Below are 21,776 nucleotides of genomic sequence, written 5' to 3' on the forward strand. Positions count from 1 at the left end.
TGTAAGAAACATGGCAGGATTTCAGATTCAGAGCTAGAAGGGACTTTAGATATCAACCAACAAATGAGCAAATTAAGTCCTCAAGGGCAGAAATTCCCACATACCAAAAAAATGCTCATATACAGCTGGCAAGTTGCAGAATCAAGCTTTGATCCTAGGTTCTATGGCTCTAAATATATGATTTTTGGGTTTTAAATTCAGTTCTCTCTTCATGTTAATTATGTCATAAATACAGAGATAGGACCAACCTAAGAAATATCTTCAGCATTTTGGGTGGACCCATGGTTGCAAATTCAAATGCATACAGATAAAAAATGAGTGGTTAGAGATCTGTATCTTTATAAAGAGTGTCTGCATCTATTGAATGTAAACTACCTAAAGCCAGGACCCATTTTGTTGGTGACTTTTTCTTTCCAGCACTGGGCATAGTTCTGGGTAAACATGAATACAAGCTTGTTGAACTGAGTTGAGAAGAAAACAAGTTTACTGTAATATCTGAATATGTCATTTATTCATCCCACAAATATTTATTATGGGCCATTCACCAACAGAATGTAAGCTCCTTGAGGACAGGGATTATTTCATCAAGTACTATGTGTATTACATTGAAATATTTGTTGAATGAATAAATTAACACTCTTCTAATAGAAAGAGAATTATGGTATATATATTTTAAATTATCAATAGAATCCCAGCTTGTTACATTTCCATCTATCTCTGGGGCCCCCTCATTTTCCCTGTCATTCTTTTCTCATTTGCCACACTAATTTTCTATAGTCAAAAATGACAATAATAATGAGATATTATGGTTTAAATATATCTCCAAGTGTGATCCATTTGTCATCAGTCATCATCAACTCACAAACTGCTGCATTTGGAAACGAGTTGTCTTTCCAAAACCATCTATAGTAGGAGGATGGGAGGTGTGAGAGGAAGAAGAACAACATAAATGAAAGGCAACTCAGTGGCAACAACTACCTTAGAATTTTCTAGCAATAGTTTTCACACTGCGCCACGTCTCTTACATTCAAATTATCCTCAACTAATAATTGAAGATCATACTGCCCACCTATGTTTCTACATTGATTAATACTTTATTTCCTGTCATGAAGTCTATGCTTCTGATAAACTGACTTTCTAGCTACTCTTTATACATGGAATTTCAAATTCTATTTCCATATCTTTGCACAATCTTTCCCTGATGGATGGATGTTTGGGCTCTTCACCTTCTTCTATATCTAAGTTCCTAGCTCTTTCTAAGCTTCAGCTCAAGCACTACCTCTTATGACACCCTTACTTAATTTCCCCAATGTGGATATTCTCTCAAGACACTTTCTTGTATATATTAATTTGTGTATATATATATGCTTATTTATGTTTCCTAAATAGAATGCAAGTATTTGAGGATAGGGATTGTTAGTTTTTTCTCTTTGTATCCCTAGCACCAAGGACAATGCCTGCAAGTATTCAACAAATGCTTGTTGATTTGCAAAATTCCATTGAATTTTAAGTGCTCTCCATCAATAACTGTTTAGAGAAATCTGAGACTCAGATCTTAGATCCAACTTGGATTTTTCAATGCCCAACCAAATCTTGCCTTCCCCTTCATCCAACAGTAAATTCTACATTGGTTCTGAGGGATTTCCTTGAAGTGGTTCTTCCAGAGTGAAATTCAATTAAACTTCATGTGTCTTTTGGTACACCTTGATGCTTGCCAAAACCTATCGATGGCCTAAAGGAAAGTAAAAAAATATCACAGCATCCCCCTTACAGAGTCCCAGAATCAATCAGCAGCACCAACCCCAGATACTGAGGCACATATGGTAGATGGCTGAAGAATACTGCCATATTTCTTTTCAAGGGCAGGAGGACACACTCTAAGCACCTTCCAGCATTTGAGCCCCTCTTCAAATAAGCTCTGTCCAGGTACAGAAAAAAACCAACAATATTTTATTTATAACCTTATTTTAGTTTTTTTTTTAAACTACAAATTCTGGTTCTAGAGTCATTAAAAGATCATGGGATTTATAGATTCTGACATGTAAATTAATCTCTTGTTTGCTTTTTTTCTTTTTTTTTTTCTTTTCTTTTCCACAGAATGGTCCTCTCAGTAAATACAGAACAGATCATTACATGAAAAATATAAGATTTCGCATTTTCCCCCTCTTTCTCTCTTATAAATCTATGTCTAATACTGCATTCCCCCATTGGAGTATTTCATAAGGGCATGAGAAGAAGAAAAAAAAAAAACAGAAGAGACAAAATAGACCGAATCTCACCACTAGAATTCACCATAAAAATCCCAAAGTATAACAGAATTCTTACAAAATTTCCTAGACCAGTTCTTTAGGGAATTGAGATTTCCTATGAAAAATATGGCAAAAAGGGAGGGAGGGCAGCAGGGGAAGGGAGGGTAAATAAATGCAGCAAAACAGGTTCTGAGGAATACACATCATTTTGTCTGCTTTAGATCACAATAGAATTTTTAATAAATAAATTTCTTTTCTTTTTTGTTTTTTTTTTTGTAAAGACACTTTTTTTTTGAAACAGTAGATTTAGCCCAGTCATTTGTGTCACTTTTTTTTTTAATAAACCGTCTGTTGTTTTTTTTCTCTGTAACTTTTGTAAATGTTTTAGATTTGAGTCTCTTGTACATTGTCTTTTGAGTTCATTCGAATCAACAACGGTTCATGCACTGAACTGTGTATTGAGTTTATTGTGTTAACTGTTGTTGTGTGGTTGAAGGGAGATTTGTAAGAGTTATAGTGATTTAGGTGCTCATGTTCTATAGCAGGCATGGGCAAGTGGCTCTCTATGGGTGTGTCCCCTGTAATCTCATCATCCACATTAATGATCTCAACAGTCCGCGTGGGGGCGTGGTGATTTTGCCGATGATGCTGTTTCCGCATCTTGTAGAAGATGACCAGCATCACGGCTGCCATGAGCGTGATGGCCACAAAGCAACCAATGATAATCTTCGTGGTTTTCATCACCTCATCGATTCCCGGGATGCCATTGTTTATATCGGTCACAGGGATGGTGAATGTTTTTTCGGTGGACCTTGTGCTCTGGGGCGTGAGAGAGGTGGTCACATTGGTGGTCTCCCAGTCAATGACCGGGGTGGGCCCCACATTGTTCTCCGTGGTCCGAGCCTCGTCCTGAGAAGGTTCCATAGTCTCTACGGTAACGGTGGAAAAATACGAGAATGGGGTAGTGGTGGCTGCGGTCACATTCAGGGTGGCTGAAGCTGTGGTATTCCCAACAGAGTTACTCACCATGCATGTATACATGCCTGTATCTTGTAGAGTTACATTAGTAAAATTTAATGTGCCATCGCTGAGCACAGCAATCCGGACCTTGTAGGCTCCGTGAGTCATGACCGTCCCATTGGGAGTAATCCAAGAGACGGAGGTCAGGGAGGTGGAAGCCCGACACTTGAGTTCTGCCGCCATGCCCTCTGTGACGTTGAGGTCCGCGGGAGGCTCAACAATCACAGGAGCGTAACAGGTAAAATAATTCTGATCCAATTCCCCGATATACCTCCCTTTCAGGTTGGAGGGCGTATTGCAGCGGGCACAGCATGCAGTATTTGAGGGCGCCATGTCCTTTATCCACCAGCTGAGCCACAGAATGTCACAGTTGCAGTTCCAAGGGTTGTGATGCAGGTGGATCCTCTCGAGGTGATGGAGGGGCGTGAAGAGGTCGTGAGGCAGTAAGGTCAGATTATTGTGTGCCAGATTGATCTCTACCAGTGACTGAAGGTTATCAAATGCATTCCTTTCAATCACCTGGATCTGTGACTGGATCATCCACAATTTCTGCAGGTGCATCAAACCCTGGAAAGAGCCCGGCCTAATGGCGGACAAATGGTTCCCAGAAAGATCCAGCTCATCCAACTTGATGAGCGGCGTGAGGTTTGGGATTTCCCGCAGGTTGCACATGGCAAGGTTCAGATACCTCAAGTTGGAGAGACCTTCAAAGGCCCCTTCGGAGATGTACGAAAGCCTCTTCAACTCTCCTAAGTCCAACCGGCGCAAAGACGGGATTCGGTTAAAAGCATAAGAAGGGATGCTTTCAATGGGGTTATTTCGCAGCCAGAGTTCCTTCAGTTTAGACAGGTATACAAAAGCCCCATTTGGAATGGTGGTCAGCCGATTGTCAAAGAGCTCCAAAGTGTTGAGGTTTGCCAAACCATTGAAGGCCCCGATTTCAATGGTACGGATGTGATTCCTGCTCAGCTGGAGGATCTCCAAATGCCTCAGGTGTTTGAAGCTGTTCACCTTGATGATCTGAATCTGATTCTCGTGGAGATTCAGGAGCCGCGTGTTGGTAGAGATGCCGTCAGGGACCTCTCTGAGATTTTTCCGCACACAGATGACCTTGCTGAACTGGTTACTGCAGGAGCATACAGAAGGACAGGTTTGGGCCCTCACCAGACCGGCCACCACTAGGAGTTGGAGAGCCAGGAGCACCACAAGCAGGGGGTCAAATAGGGCCCTGTTAAACCTAGGACCTATCATCATCTGCTGTGGATGTAAGGTCATCTTGTTCAACATTCATAATTTATCTGGTGGTGGTCCTTCTGGAGATCAAATAATCTGGAAAAAAAATAAAAAGAATGAAAATGTTAGATCTCTGACAAATGTCTTTCTTGAGATAATGTCATCGACAGAGGTTTTACATTCAGACTCTCCATTCCCAAAACCAGTTATCCTTATGGTGAGTTCTACTATGTGACAGTTGCTGTGAAATGTGCTCTGACCCAATCAGCATATAGCAGCAGCTCAAGGAGGACCATAAGAGAAAAGTGAAAAGAAATGGAAGACAGGAATGATAAGATCCACATACAAAACAATAGCAGCCACCTGAAAACAATACACCATGATGTTTATCAGAAATGCCTCAATGTCATCTGAAATATTAGGGTCACTGGATAATAGATTGAGAGTAGTGAGTTACTTTTAAGTTACCTTGTCTAAACTCCTCCTGCTACAGATGAGGAAAACAAGATCTATGCAGAGAGAGGGAACTTCAGCACATAATGAGGAACTTTTAGAGCCAGATTCTCTGATTTCAAATCACTTATGATTAAAACAATACTTATTAAGGAGCTACCATGTGCAGATCTTTGTCTTCAAAGTGCATCTCCAGAAAATACAAAAGAGGGCAACCATAATGACGAAAAACATCAATTGGAAGGAAAGGAGAATGTTTAGCTTAGAGAAGAGAAGGCTTAGAACATGAAAGCTGTATTAATGTGTGTAAAAGATTATTATATGTAAGAGGAATTAAATTTGAGCCGTTTTTCTCCAGAAGAAGATTTTTATTTTCTGGCTAGAAAGCTGAAAAAAGACAAATTTGTATTTGATTTTTAGAAAAAAGAACTTCGGTACATTATGGCTCCCAAAGTAGAACAGAACTTCCACAGGTATCAATATTGTCCCTGGAAATAGTGGATTCTTCCTCACTGCCAGTCTTTTAGTAGGCAGATTGGATGACTGTTTGTTGATTATGTTGCAGAGTTAGAATCAGGCTGTGTAACCCATAAGTTTTCTTGAAAATCTTGAAGTTTTATAATCTTGAATGACACTTTCCTTTAACATTGGACAGACTAAACTTAAGGACCATTTATTATTTTAACATCTTCTATATGAATCATTCATTAATCTCCTTAATTTTTTCCTCATAAAACAGCCTCTCTTTTTTTTTTTTGGTAGGTGACATAAAAATAATGATAAGTTAATATCTGATGAGGAAGACTATTACATTTGCTTAACTATGATGATTGAATATAATAGCTCTGATATAAAATGAGTAGCTTACAAGACAGGTCACAGGGTTTTAGATTTTGAATTGGAAAGGGACTTTAGAGGGTGTCTATTTGCAATGTCTTCCTTTTTAAAATGTGATAACAGAAGTTTATAAGAAACTAGGATATACATAAGAATACATAGATGGCAGTCCTCTGATGCTAATTCAAATACCTTTTTCACTCTGGCTAACTGTCTTTTGCAATAGAAAAAAGGAAGGGCATAAGACTTAGGTAAAAGGGCAATTTATTCATTAACCATCAGTTTTAATTCTACTTCTGGGAATTTTCTTCTAAGAAAAGGAATCTTTCTCAAACAGTCAGAGGTCATGGCCTCAGATACTATATCTGATGCATCTTACTCATGTGATTCTAGGAAAATAATTTATCCTTTCTGAAACTAAGCCTGCACATGTTTAAAATGGATAAAATCTATCCATACACTCACTCACCCATCTATCCAGCCAGTCAGCCACCCATCCACCTATCCATCCAACTAGCTAGCTCTTATTTTTATCTATATATATCCTAGACCTGTGATCCCATCAGTATCTCCTTGGTTACCTGTACACATTTTGTCTCTACCAGTAAACTGTATGCTCCTAGAGAAACAGATTTCATTAAAAAAAAAATTGGAGTAAATGACTTCTAACATCCTTTTGAATTCTAGACTTATGTTCCTTGGAACTGTGAACTTGTGATATTCAGTAGATATCTCACTTCTATAGAGGTTGTTTTTATTACTAGCTATTACTATGTAGCTTTTATTAGTATATTAAGAAGCTTTCCAGATCTTGAAACCTGTTCTACTCTGAGTCATTATTATCCAGCAAAGTATTATATTCTTCTAAATATTGTAAGCTTCAAAAGCTCCCTATTACCGATTACAAATGCAACTCTTCTTGACACTTCAGGTCTTGACAATTTAACTCCAACTTGTTCCACAACGAGTGAATCTCACTTGCATTTTACATTTCAGCCTGACTAGTTCCATGTCTCATCTCTGAGACTTTGTGTAGACTCTTTTCTACTAACATAACACTAACCTTTCTCATCTTTATCCCTTGAAACCCCTACCTCAGTTCAAGGATTAGCTCAAATATTGCATTCTACAAGAGATCTTTTGTGCTTTCTCAGTTATCAGTACTTCCACTCATTCTCTTCCCCATTAAAAATGTATTTTTATTTAGATCATATTTTATTTTTTATTTAGATCATAAATCAGCCTGTATAGTAGAATGATAATAAGCTTTAGAATTGAGAAGATATAAAAGTACAGCTTTGGTTCTGGTGGATTCCATGTGATCTTGAGTAAATAATTTAATCGCTTACTTCCCTTAAGATATTATAAGTCACAATTCATGAAGAGATCTGTAATGATAAAAGGAATTTCTTCAGGGATAATTTCCGATACCAATTAACCTTAAATGGAGTCCCTATCATGTCAGTCTATCTATCCATCCACCCATCCACCCATCTATACAGCCAGCCAGCCACCCGTCCACCTATCCATCCAACTAGTTAGCTCTTATTTGTCTTTATTCCTGACCTGTGATCCCATCAGTATCTCCTTGGTTACCTGTACACATTTTGTCTCTACCAGTAAAATGAATGCTCCTAGAGAAACAGATTTCATTTAAAAAAATTTTCCATTGCCCTCATTAATAATAAGTACCTAAGAAATATTTCTTGAACAGAATTTAATCAAGTAATCCTATTCACTAGTCTTCAGGAGTATGGAGTACCAGAAATATAAGGGAACCATGCTTTCTAAAACCTTTCCAGCCACGAAGTCATCAGCAAAGACCAGAAAACTGCGATTTTAAATCATTTCCTTTTTTTTCAATCTTGTATGAAGTTTATTCTCCTTTCTGTCCTTGTGATGACAAAGAACCTTGCCTAATATGTTGAAAGTTGGAAATAACAAAAGACTATTTAAATCTAATTCTTCATAGAGATGTTTATAACTAATAATCTCATAGCAGCCAGGCTAGTGTTGATCATTACCACCATAACAATGAGGCTGTAATGCTGACCAAGTGCCAACAATGCGTCTGCAATTCTTCAGATACTGTATTCTTTACAGTCCCTTCCCAATGTAAATGTCGCCAGTGTTTGCACACACTTACTTGCGTCTGTGTATATGTATATATAGCTCCGTCCATTCAGCTTCTTCAAGGAAGCCGGAGAAGAATGGACTGCCCGGGTTTCCTCCTCATCATTAGCTTTCAGTATTTCTCCCTGTTGAGCCACAGTGTCCTGCCTTCCCAGTGATTTTTCCATCTTTCCTTTTCAGGCTGTGGTGCATTTTCTATCTATTGCTTTACTGCAAGGTCTCTCTGGAGTTGCGATTAATGAAATTCCCTATAAATCAGCCATAAGTGAAGTCTTATGAATTACAGCTGGCTCAGAGCACATTTATAACATAGAGCAACTGAATGCATAATGAATGGATCGACTGGAGCAAACTACCCTCCCAGACAGGTTCTCCACTTTAAGTTCCAAATGGTTTCATTTGGCATCAAAATGCCACGTTACGATATATGAGTATATAAAAATTTATTTCTCACATCAAAGTGAAATCCATTTAAATATATTCAGTCTTGAAAATGATATTGTCAGACAATGTATACTTATGAATTTATTTTGGGAGTTTTTATATTTAACTGCTCTTACACTTAGAGTTGCTTCCCAAAGGATGTCCTGTTTTCTTCAATACAGCTTTCTCTTTTCTTTGTCTACCAGTATTTCTGGGACACTGATGAATGGCACATGGGCTGAAGCATAAGAAAGATACAGCCAGACAGATCAGTAAGAGAGTGTGTGACTATCTAATATTATTTCACAATTTTGTATTTATCCTATATATAGCTTGTTTCGTATACATTTATTTGTATGCTGCCTCCATCATTAGATTGTGAGTTCCTTGAGGGAGAGGACTAACTTTTCTCTTTTTGTTATCTCCAGGATTTAGAACATAATAGGTACTTAATATCTATTACACTGATTGATTGGAAAGGTTCTATGGTTTCATTGCAAAGAAGTCTGAGCTTGAAATTGGACAATGTTCAAATCATGCTTCTGAAACTTATTATATATCTGATGTTGGATTGTCACTGTGAAAGTACCACTGACAAAATGACCATTTTCTATGAGTTATCTCCCCAGGAAAATGCCCTGGACACAGAATTAGTAAAAGGAACCAATCAGGAACTTGCAGTGAGCCAAAGTCTTGCTTATTCCCAGATACTTCTGCTAGTGTTCAAAAGCTGACCTTGCTGAGCTGTATGTACTACACCTCCAAAACTAGTCTTGTGACCAACTGTTCTTGCAAAATATCTTGCTTCTGTGTCTGCCTTTTCTTGGCAAAAACTGTCCATTCTTTTCCCAATCCTCCTTTGAACCTCTTCTTTGTGGTTTTCAAACATATGTCCCCTGGCTCCCCAGAGGTGTGGGATCCTTTGTACTTTATACTGGGGGCCTTGGCGCTAGTGCCTGATTTTTTTCCTAATAAAACTTGTTTTCACTCACTTTGGACTCCTCTGCATTTTGAGGGTAGGCTTTACTCAGTTAATATCATTGAATGCATATGTATCACTAACAACTTTCCAGAGCTTGCCATACATAAAAAATTGGTGATTGGTATGGCTAGAAAAGGTGAAATTTGGTCAACAATTGGATTATCATTTAACATATTTGGTAGACAACTCCAGTATGTCCTATTTGGACATACTGAACTGGATACCTCAGAGTTTAAACTCATTATGTTGAATACTTAACTCATTATTTTCCCCCCACACTAACTCTCCTCTTTTCTAAGCTTTTCTCATCCTTGTCTGATGTGTCAATCTCAACTCCTCTTCTCATCTCTCATATCCAATCAGTTGCCAAATCTTGTTTATTTTATCTTTCTTTTATGCCCCATTTTTTCCCTGATACTTCCACCAACATGAAGCAAGTTTGCTTCCCTACCCTATAATAGTCTTCTGGATAGTCTTCTTTCTTTTAAAACTTTCCCTTCTCCAATCTTCCTCATCAAATTGATTTGACTATGTCACTAGAGTACTCCACAATTTGCAATGGCTCCCTATTATCTCCAGAATCAAATAAAAAAATCATCTCTTAAATTTTTAATGTCTTTCATAATCTGACCTCTTCCTCCATTTCCAGTCTTCTCATGCTTTATTTCCTCTACTTATTCTGCAAATTAGTAACAAACCATTCCTCCTGAGATTATGTATGTCTCCTCTGCTTCCTCATCTCTCTGTCTCCTATTTTTCATGTGTCAAGGAAACTTTATTTTCTGCAAGAAACCTTTTCTGTTCTCTTTTAATGGTTGTGTTTTCCCATATCCTTTGATCCAGCAGTGTTTCTATTGGGCTTATATCCCAAAGAAATACTAAGAAGGGAAAGGGACCTGTATGTGCCAAAATGTTTGTAGCAGCCCTGTTTGTAGTGGCTAGAAACTGGAAAATGAATGGATGCCCATCAATTGGAGAATGGCTGGGTAAATTGTGGTATATGAATGTTATGGAATATTATTGTTCTGTAAGAAATGACCAGCAGGATGAATACAGAGAGGCTTGGAGAGACCTACATGAACTGATGCTAAGTGAAATGAGCAGAACCAGGAGATCATTATACACTTCGACAACGATATTGTATGAGGACATATTTTGATGGAAGTGGATTTCTTTGACAAAGAGACCTGAGTTTCAATTGATAAATGACGGACAAAAGCAGCTACACCCAAAGAAAGAACACTGGGAAACGAATGTGAACTATCTGCATTTTTGTTTTTCTTCCCGGATTATTTATACCTTCTGAATCCAATTCTCCCTACGCAACAAGAGAACTGTTCGGTTCTGCAAACATATATTGTATCTAGGATATACTGCAACATATCCAACATATAAAGGACTGCTTGCCATCTGGGGGAGGGGGTGGAGGGAGGGAGGGGAAAAAAAATCGGAACAGAAATGAGTGTCAATATAATGTAATTATTAAATAAAAAATTAAAAAAAAAATGGTTGTGTTTTCCCTTTGTGGATCACCTTCCATTTATCCTGTATATTCTTGTTTATAGAAGTTATATGTTCTCTCCACCATTAGACTGTGAGCTTCCTGAGAACAAAGACTGTCTCCTCCCCTTTCTTGGTATCCCCAGCCTAAAACCTTGCATGTAGCAGATACTTAAGAGATGCTTGCTGATTTGACTTGTTGACATTGATGGGGGAGACTGCATTAACAGAGAGGAAGTTTTTTTTCAATAAGACCTTTTAATACCATGAATATGATAAATGTAAAATGCTTGATTTGTACAGGGACAGATAAAAACAGGATACACAGATAACTCCTGAGAGTGATCTAGAATCAATGATTCAGGGTAGGGAATAAAAACAAAGTCAAAAGATTTACTAAAAGGTCATGGAAAGCAGGCAGAAAGGGTGAAATCCCTCTCAGGAAAGGCATTATGGTAGTCAAGTGTCCTCTTTGGTACCATGGCAACATGTCTTCATGTTTACTTAACCAAAAGTTATGATGGAGGGAAGTGGGAGTCATAGCCACAGTAGCATTCTTACTGGGGGCTAACAGAGGGCAGAATGATTTTTTCCAATTCATGAAAACCTCAGGGTCTTTCTTCTCCTCAGCCATAAAAATCTAGGCTAACATAAGAAACCCTCAAAGCTTTAATACTTTTCTCATACCAAACTATAAGCAAATCAATACTGCTGTTACTCTTAGAAAAGGTGTATCAATCTACCCAATATGGCTCTAACCTCACCCCTATTATTCGTTTTTTCCTTCTATTATAAAATTAGCCCCTTCTGGGAAAGAACTCTCTTTCCCCACTTTTTTTTTTTAATTTATGGTACTTAGCACAATTTCTTCTCCATCCAGTTGTGACCATCATAGTTTTGTGGAGATAAATCGATTAGAATTTAGATTCTCTTTATCTTTAGAGAAGAAGGGGCTTGATTTGGAGATCTTCTTCCTTTCTATTACCTCGAAAGTCTTTTTTGTCTGTCTGTTTTTTGTGCAGGAGGTTTAGGATTCCAACAGTGTAGAATACTCAGATTGCTTCAGTAACTCATCAGAAATATCAATCAGTTGTTTGGGATGCTGAGGAGCTAGGATTTGATTATATTTCACTGTTAGTAAATGTCAGAACCCACATTTTCAGGGCTCCAAGGTTGGCCCCTTATCTACTATACCTGGATGTCTCTTTCTCACATAGATACAAACCAATTATCTTAAATGGTTCCTTTTTGTGAAATTCCTCCTTTGCATTTAGTTGTTATTTAAAAAAACCACTCTGTTTCAAGTCCAGGCTTGACAACATCCTCAACTGAATGTCGTAAAAGAGAAAAATCCTTAGTGGACAAGATAATCTTCATGTAGAACATATAGAGACTGTTTCCATTCGTTCATTTTTTTATTATCAATTTTAAGTAAGTACTATATGCAAAGCACTATGCAACAAATGACTAGAGATAAAAAGATAATCAAGACATAGACCGCATTTTTATACACACACACGTATATGTTTATCATATTTATATTTAAGTGTATAATCTATATTTTTCCTTGCTATTCCAGTGATTCAGATAAAGAAAAAAAACTGGACCAAAGTACATTGACAACTATTTTGCAATATACATAATTAAAATCACACTAAGATTTTTTGGACACCCTGCCTTAAAGAAATTGGCAAGAGACATTGAGGGAATCAGTGACTTTTGCAAAAAGAATGATATTGAAAACATGTATGAAAATGAGGAACAGAATGAGCAAAATCCATAGAATAGTTTATACATAAACAATAAAATTACGGGGGTTAATGGAGGGCAGAATGATTTTTTCCAATTCAAGAAAATATCAGGGTCAGGTCATGAAAACTATAATACAGTTATAAAATCTGTAAGAACTATGATTAAAGAAATGGCCAATCATAATTTCAAAGGACCAATGATGAAACAAACTATATATCTCTTAATAGTGAGTGAGTTGTTAGATTCGAGACATAGGATAAAATGTATTTTTTTAAATGGCCAACAAAAGAATGTTTACTTGATTATGAACATTTATTCTGTCTTTCTATGTCTCTGTCGCTATCGGTCTCTCTTTTTTCCTTCTTTGTTTCTGTCTATTTTTCTCTCTCTGTTTCCCCACTTCTTTCACCCTTCCGTGGAGAGTAAAGTGGGAGAAAAATACATTTCTGTGAGTTTAAAACAAAAACTTCGAAACAGAAAGATTTTGGGGAAGAAACTACAGATGTGTAGCATTGTATTCACTTTTCGCTGATGGCCTGTATTCTAAGTTTTGCATTTTACTTTGTTACAAGAGAAATGATCGGAGGTGGAAATAACCTGGAAATATTTGTAGTGTTCAAACAAAACTGTTAATACTTTTTTTTTTTTTTTAAATAGGAAGTGGGGAAAACAAATAACAAAGAAGTTGTCCTCTTCCCCTGGAGCCTTATCTTATCCCACAATCTCTTAGTAACTCAGACTGGTAAATGTTCACATGGTATATATGGATACTTTTCTAAAACCAACTAAGATGTGTTCCTTCTAATATTTGATTAGGGATTAGATCAATTCCATTTCCATAAGACTGAATTTAACACAATTAAAGTCAACAATCTTTTACTAAATACCTGTGTACCTTGTAATATACTGTTCTTGCTTTATTCAGCACCAATTAGGTGCTTTGTTGTAGGAGGCTAAAGATATAGAGAACAAAACAAAGAAATAAAAACAAACAAACAAAAAAAAAAAGAATAGCAACAGTTACATATAAAATACCTGTTAGGTGTTTTTAAAATAATGGGAGGAGGAGAAGGCTGTGCCTATTACTACAGGATCCCCAGACTAGGGTGATTTACCTCCATGGGAATATAAACTTATTGAGGGCAAGGCTTAATTTATTCTATTTCTCTTCCCCAGTGGAATATATAGTAGATGTTTAAAATATGCTTGTTTATTGATTGATTAATCAAAGAAAAGGTCTTATATAGGAAGCAGCACTTAAGCACTTAATATGAGAAGAATCTAGCAGAAGGGCAACTTACTTTTAGGGAAAAACTTGAAGACCATCCCAAATTCTCCCAGTCACAACCCACAGGAATACAATGGTAGAGAAGAAGAAATAGGAAAAAGTAAAATAAATAAAATAACACTTTGTAAACAGGACCTCAGATCCATAGGATCTTAAAAACAAAGCTCTGAAATGCAGCCACAACTTGGCTAGGCTAAAAATAAAATTAATTTGTTTTTCTTGCTGTTTGCCTTCACATCATGCATCAAAAATAAGCATACTTCGTGGAGGGATCTATCGGTGTCTGCCTCCTTTTGATCAGAGTCACTTTTCCAGGTTGATTATTTATGAAGTTATGAAATATACATGGCCAACTTGTTTCCTGAATTAAAGGGTGGAGTTGGGAGTTTTCTGGGGCTGTGTTTGCATTTGATGCAGGGTGCTTGTCATCCGTGCATCTCAGCATCCCTAGCTTCTTTCAAAGCTCAGTTCAAATGCTTCCACCTCCAAGAGGCCTTTCTGATGTTCTCCAGTGGCTAATTCTTCTTACCCTCACAAGGGATTTCATATGAGTCATATATATCTTTTGTAGTGACTCAGACATATTTACTAGCTGTGTGACTAAGTAAATCACTTAATACATTGTGTGTGTGTATATATATATATATATATATATATATATATATATGTATATATGTATACATATATACAGATATATACATGTGTATGTTTTATATACACCTTCTAAAAAGCTGATTGTTAAACATTCATGAACGTGCTCCTAGTTAATAAGCATAAAACATTGAAAATGGAAAATAGCTATTGATATCCCTGTTTCAACTATCTTGAACTTTTAATTCAAAAAATCTTGAGAGAACTCAAGATTTTTGATGACCAGAAATGAAAAAAAAATGTTATTAAGTCTGGTGTAATGCGTATAATCCTGAGTTTAAATTGGATCTTCTCAATTTGAGAATTGTATTCACTGAAATATGTGAAAGCAAGGCATAACAGAGAGCCCATGTTCCCAGAAAGCAAAGGAAATTCTCACATTGTAGAAAATGAAGAAGGCAGGGACTGTGTTTGCTTCCATCTCTGTATTCCTGTCACTTAGCATGATACTTAATCCATAAATACTTAATAAATGCTTATTGATTGTTCTTTGAGTAGAACATGGACCAGAATTGAACTAAGAGCAGATATGGATGGTTTGCAATCTGCAGCACTGGAGGGAACTGGAGAGCACAAGAGAAGTTCCTAGAGTCCACCAAGGACATCTTTGTCAATATCTTTTTCCCTCCCTTGCTCCCTCCCTGCCTCTTCTTTGTCTCTCTCTTCCCTTCTCTCTCTCTCTCTCTCTCTCTCTCTCTCTCTCTCTCTCTCTCGCTCTCGCTCTCGCTCTCGCTCTCGCTCTCGCTCTCGCTCTCGCTCTCTTGCTTTCTTGCTCTTTCTTGTTTTCTGTCTGTCTCTCTGTCTTTCCTGTCTCTGTCTGTTTCTCTCTCCCTGTCTCTCTGTCTCTCCTTGTTTATCTGTCTCTGTTTCTCTCCATCTTTCTGTCTCTCCATATCTCTGTTTAAGATATGCATGATACCTAAACAATCTTGAATAATTTGAATTTTGAAGGGTGAAATACTGATTTGGGGAATGATACAGAGAACAAATGGAATCAGGTAGGATCCAGGATTATAAATTAATGATAAACACACAGACAAAAATACATGTATATATATGGATACAGATGCATATGTATATCTATACATAATACAGACCCACATATATGTTTGTAGATATACATACATGCATAGACACATATGTGCAGACATATATACATGCATGCAAAGTTGTGTTTCTTGACATCATGCAGAATATAAACTGGTCATATAATTTGGCAATTCAGAATGTACAATGAGATATTCTTTGAATCTAACAAAGGGAAAAAAAGAGTCCAAGTATACAAGCTTGAATATCTCAAATGAGATATTATCAGGCATTCAAAATATGCAAAATGATCTTCCTCCTCTATTATCCTATCATTCCCTGAAAATCATGCTAATTTATTTATTTTTTATTTCAGGCCTTGTTATCTCTCCCCCTTTTCCTACCCCAAAGGTTAAAGAAAAGATAAGTTATAAAGAAGTCATTGAAAATCATAGGATAAAAAAAATTTGGGGATGGATGGACCTTCAGAGATCACCTAGGTCAGTTCCTTCATTTAACAGGAAAGGAAACTGAGGTTCATAGAGATGATGGAATTTGATCAAGGTAGCAGTGATAATAAGTGGTAGAGTCAGAATTTGTACATAGGATCTTCAAATACAAATATGGTACCACTTTTCTCTGCTGTGATGTCTTCTAGTGATATCATTCAGGCAGTGGACAAATAGAACAATCAAGGAGTAAAAGAAAAAGATACTTGAGTATTACATGAGAGCTCAGGGCTCACAAATCAAGTCCAATTCTATTAAGTTCTTAAATACTGTCTTAAATATCTATATCTATATATATATATGCATATGTATATGTACATATATATACATATACATATTATGTTAAGTTTTTAAATACTGTATTAAATATATATATATATATTATATTAAGTTCTTAAATACTGTCTTAAATACTGAAGATTCAAAGAATAAACAAAAACAGGGAGCATATGGCTATGCTGACATTTGAACCCAGGTCTTCTAACAACAAATCTAGAATTCTGTCCACTATTCCTGATCCATCAAGTCTCTCTGAAACTTGAGGCAAGCAGAGAAAGAGATGCTTTAAAAAAGGTTGGCAGGGCTGTTAATGACCTTGGGGCCCAGTGTTTCCTTTGGATTGATGACTGGCTGGGAGGAGTTGATGGTCATTAACCTCCAACTGCTCATTAATCCCCAGGAAGTGCTCTGTGCCAAGGTCATCCTCGCTGTTATAGGTTGAAAACAAACATCCCAGCAACAACCCAAGAAAATTCTATGGATTTTCGCTTAAATGAGTGATGACACTTCAATTGATACGTTGGAGAATGGCTGAGAGAATTAATGCCTCGCAAATGGCCAGTCCAATTTGTCAAATCCCTGCTCGAGGGTCTATCAAGCACTTGCTTCCCCCATCATTAATGGCCAGTACACAGACCTGACTCCCCAAGCTAAGGAAAAATTTTCCAACATCTTAGATCTCTCAATTCAGATTCTCCCACTCCCAATCAGTCAAATGATGAATAGATGGACATTAAACACCCTCACTATATGCTTAGTGATGGGAGTGGTCAAGTTGATGCGATTGGGATGAAGGCAATGTGGTGCAGCATAAAACCTCTCAGTGCAATAGTATCTGATGGTATTTAGTTTTTTCAGTACATTCTAAGTCTTCATGATGCCATTTTGGGTCTCTTGGCAGCTACTAGAGTGCTTTGCCATTTTCTTCTCCAACTCATTTTACAAATGAAAAAACTGAGGCAAACAGGGTTAAATGACTTGTCCTGGGCCACACAGTTAATAAGTATGCAAGACCAGAATTGAATTCAAAAAGTATAATCTTCCTGACTATTCACTGTGCCAAATAGCTGCTCTAGGACAAAGCTTCTTAAACGGTGGGTCGAGACTTCAAACGAGATTACATAACTGAATGTGGGAGTTGCAAAAAATATCTGGCAACAATAAAAGGTTTCAAATATTCTGCCAGAATTTAATTCATTATATAAAAAAAAATAAGCACAAATATTTCATATGTACACAAATTTGCTTTCATCTTTACTAAACAGCATATATATGTATATGTAAATATGTGTGCATATTTATATCTATTTGTGTGTATATTATTTTATTTTAAAAATAAATTATTTTTATTTTATATATTAATATATATAATTAAATAAATTATTAAATTGTTATATTTATTTATATTTATATATAATATTAAATAAATACAATATTTATATTATTTTAAAATAAATTTCTTTATGATTTATTGTAAGTAAATGTTTGATCTGTATATCTATTTTATATATTTAAACACCTGGGCTTGCATTAAAATTTCTTGATTAAAAAGGGGGCATGTGTTAAAAAAAAATTTAAGAAGCCCTGCTCCAGGAAGCTCTCTAGAATGATACATTTCATAGGAAGTATCAAACTGTACTTATCCAGTGGGGGTATTTCTCTTCACTGTTATTGCTCACTTCTGTGAATTCTCTGACCCATGGAAACACTATTGACTATTTAGACGTTCCATATTAAGCCCTCAAGCTTTGTCTAATCTTCTAAGAATCATCATTTTCTTCCTGCTTTCACTTGGATAGCTTTCTGATTAATTTAAGCTTATACCAATTCCTTCTTAGGCTACACTATCTCAACCTGGTTAAAAACTAGTTTGCTCTATTCACTGGAAATGAGGGGACAAGAATCCAATATGAAATTCCTCTAATTGTGCCTGTGTTTATGAGAACTTGAGAAAAAAAGGCAAAAAAGAGGCCTATTAGTGTGATTTTTAGTCACCCTTATATAATCAGAACATAGCTAACATGGAGAGCTTCCTAATTGGGATTGGAAGAGAATTTCAAGTATCATATCAATGATGTTAAAATTGCTTAATGAGGAAACTTTAGTAAGGATTCACCAGATAATAGAGATCACTGGAATCACCAATTTGACATCCCCTTGTCACCTTCTTCTTCAAATCACAAAATGGATGACTTTCTACAAAACTAACAAAAAATCACATTTTTGTACCTACACGTCATAACTGCCTAAAGCATGTAATCAATAAATATAAAGATTATATGAAAATGACATCACAGGTGGCTAAACAAGCCTTCTTACTATTCATTATCACTGATAATCTATTTCCCATAATATGTCAGAAATATTATTTTTTACCTCATCTAGTGGAATCCTAGTTTTGTTCAAAGGAAAGTATTCCCCTATTACCCAGATATTGGTATGCCCTTCCCAATAATGACCTCATATTTATTTTGTTTTTATATTGTACAAGGCAATATGGGTATATATTACCTCTATATTAGATAAAGTAAGACTGTCCATTTCTATAATCCAACATAATTGTTTAATAAATGTTTATTGGTTGGTTTGTTATGGTAGATGGTACATGGATTGATTAATGAATTTGGCCTTAGACATTTACTAGCTGTGTGACTCTGGGCAAGTAATTTATTTTCTGTTTACCTCAATTCCTTACTTGTAAAATGGGGATAATCATAGCACTTGTCTCACAGATTTGAAGTGAGGATCAAATGGAATTATATTTTTAAAAGGTCTTTGCAAAGCTTTTACATATGTTTCATGTTTTTCAAATTTTCTTATAATCTGTCTCTTTCTATCTAGATAACATATCCATTTTAACTTTATTCTGATAAACAATGCTCTATAACCAATTTCTGCCAAACTATTTTCCAGTTTTCCCAATAGTTTTGACCAAATAATAAATTCTTATCACAAGAATTTAAATCTTTACAAGGTTACTATATTCATTTGCTGCTATAAATTGTGTGTCTACTCTATTCCATTTAAATATCAGCTACTATTATTATTATATAAAATAATAATTATTTCCTTCATGAATACCCATATTCACAGGACAATTAGCCTTAAGGTTAGAACCAGAAACACTGCCAAGATGATTCATTTCCTCCATTCTATCATCTCCTTCTCAACCCACTGCAATCTGGCAAGTCTATCATTAAATTGAAATGGGTCACTCCAAGGTTACCAAGATTTTCTTTAGTGCTAAATCAGATATCCTATTCTCAGGTCTCAATTTCATGACATTTCTGCAGCTTTTGAAACTATCAGTCTCTTCTTCCTTGATACTAGTCTCTCTTGGCTTCTGTGAGACCAGTCTCTGGATTCCTCCTCCTACTTTCAAACAATATATTTTTTTCAATCTCCTTTGCTGTATCATCACCCATCTTGAATGTCTCTTAACTGCTGCATCTATTACCTGAGTATTCTATGTAACTCTGCTTCATGAAATCCAATTCATGCACAAGTTAAGACTTTACCTCATGATGCCATTGATGGGCTTTGAAAATGATGAATGAACAATACGAAGAAGATATGAAAATTGAAAAATATTGAAACTATTCAAAAATATTCAAATATTTGAATTATGAAAATTTGCATTGTGCCTAGCTTGTTGACTTTGGTCAAGTTAATTTTCTGTGCTGCAATATTTCATTCACTAAAATAGAAAGAAACATATCTATCTTATCCATATCACAAAATTCTTAAGGGGGATCAAGTAAGAGAACAGAAATGAAAGTAGTAGAAGAAACTGAAAAAACATTGTTCTGTAAAGGTAAATTTGTATGATTGATTGTTCCTTCTCTCCATGCCTAGAATTGGGAATTTTATGATAAAATGGGAAAAAAATAAATGAAAAAGAAAGACTCAGAAGCCCTTTCCTGATTGGTTTACTCATTGTAGGCTCTCAGGTGAGCTGAGGATGAGTATCTTCATCTCACAAAGATGCCACAGAGATGACAGAGTAAACAGTCAGTGATAGTACCATATCATTGCAAGGAAAAAAAAATAACGCTTAGGTCCTAATCCTACCTTTGACATGTAATCATAGATTTGGAATTGGAAGTGACTTTACAGTTCCTCCAAAACAACCCCCTCATTTTTTAGATAAGGAAAAAGATGCAAAAAGAGATGAAGTCACTTACTCTAGATTTCAGATCTAGGCAGGATCAGAGGCAGGATTTTTCCTGTCCAATATTATATGTTATTTCTTATTAGCTGCATGCCAATGAAGGAGTCGTTTTTAATCTTTATGGGCTCTATTTTTTACAATCTGTATAATGGACATAATAATCTCTGTAGTGTGCCTCCTGGGGTTGTTATATACATCATATTAAATGTAAACCTTACTCTATAAATGTCAGTTATAGTTCAAATCAAAATCTTCAAGCCACTAGCTCCCACTGTTAACAATTCAATATTGTGATTTCTCTTATTTTTTGACATACAATTAGGAATAAATCTCAACTAATAATGATGAAAATAGAAAATAATTAGATCACATACTTCACCATGTTGTGTTTTTTGTCCATCAACCTATAGCCTGAGTATATTTTAAACATATATGTGTACCAGTATAGCAATTGGACAGCGAATCAGCCAGATCCAAAGACAAGAAAACAAGCAATTAAAACAAAACAAAACAAAACAAAAAACACTAACACTTAACCCTTTGCTCTAACAAGCAGCTTCTTAAATTTGGTTCATGACCCTATGTGGGGAGTTTTGTAACTGAATGTGGAGGTCATGAAATTAAGATTTATTATCTGCAAATGTTTGATTTATGTATTCATTTTATGTACCAATACACACAAGGTCATGTAAAAAAATTCTCTAACAAAAAGAGATAGCAGTGGGAAAAAAAAAGAAGCTCTGATTAACATATATTGGTTGTATAAGAATACACTTAACTTCTCAGTGTCCTCAGCTGTAAGTTGGAGAGAGCGTTTCATCATGCAATGGTAATGGGAGCTGCCAAATTTGATATTTCTCTATATCAATGAATTCACAAGTTCTAGTGTTCTTTCTCTCTCTCTCTCTCTCTCTCTCTCTCTCTCCCTTTTCTTCGTATATAAAATAATAATTTAGATTAGATAACCATTAAGGTCTCTCCCAGTCCTAAATTCTAGGATTCTATTCTATTAAGTTATAAAAGATATGCCCTAATTGTTTGACTAATCTTAGAAACTAGATTATAATATGGCATAATGAATAGATAGAGGGTTAGACTTGACATCAGGAAGACTTAAGTTCAAATGAAGCATTTACTAGCTAGGGGACCCTAGCTAATCATTTAAATTCTTTTGTATTTCAGTTTCTGCATCTGTAAAGTGAGAGCACGACATTATGGCCTCTTAAATCCTTTCTATTCCAAATCAGTCACTTTGATATATTTAGGTCAA

The 21,776-nt window shown here is 35.9% G+C and overlaps 1 protein-coding gene across 3 annotated transcripts in view; it reads right to left on the reverse strand.

Annotated features, from left to right (window-relative positions):
- Positions 1–1,927: 1,927 nt before the first annotated feature.
- Positions 1,928–21,776, reverse strand: part of LRRC4C (leucine rich repeat containing 4C) — a 1,395,890-nt gene continuing 1,376,041 nt past the window's right edge. For all 3 annotated transcript variants that reach the window (XM_051967660.1, XM_051967659.1, XM_051967661.1), the window contains one exon: positions 1,928–4,598. In XM_051967660.1, coding sequence (XP_051823620.1) covers positions 2,634–4,556 — 1,923 coding nt within the window. In that variant the 5' untranslated portion in view covers positions 4,557–4,598 and the 3' untranslated portion in view covers positions 1,928–2,633. The remainder of the gene's footprint in view (positions 4,599–21,776) is intronic.

This window comes from Antechinus flavipes, chromosome 6 (assembly GCF_016432865.1).
Source record: "Antechinus flavipes isolate AdamAnt ecotype Samford, QLD, Australia chromosome 6, AdamAnt_v2, whole genome shotgun sequence".
Classification (NCBI taxonomy): domain Eukaryota; kingdom Metazoa; phylum Chordata; class Mammalia; order Dasyuromorphia; family Dasyuridae; genus Antechinus; species Antechinus flavipes.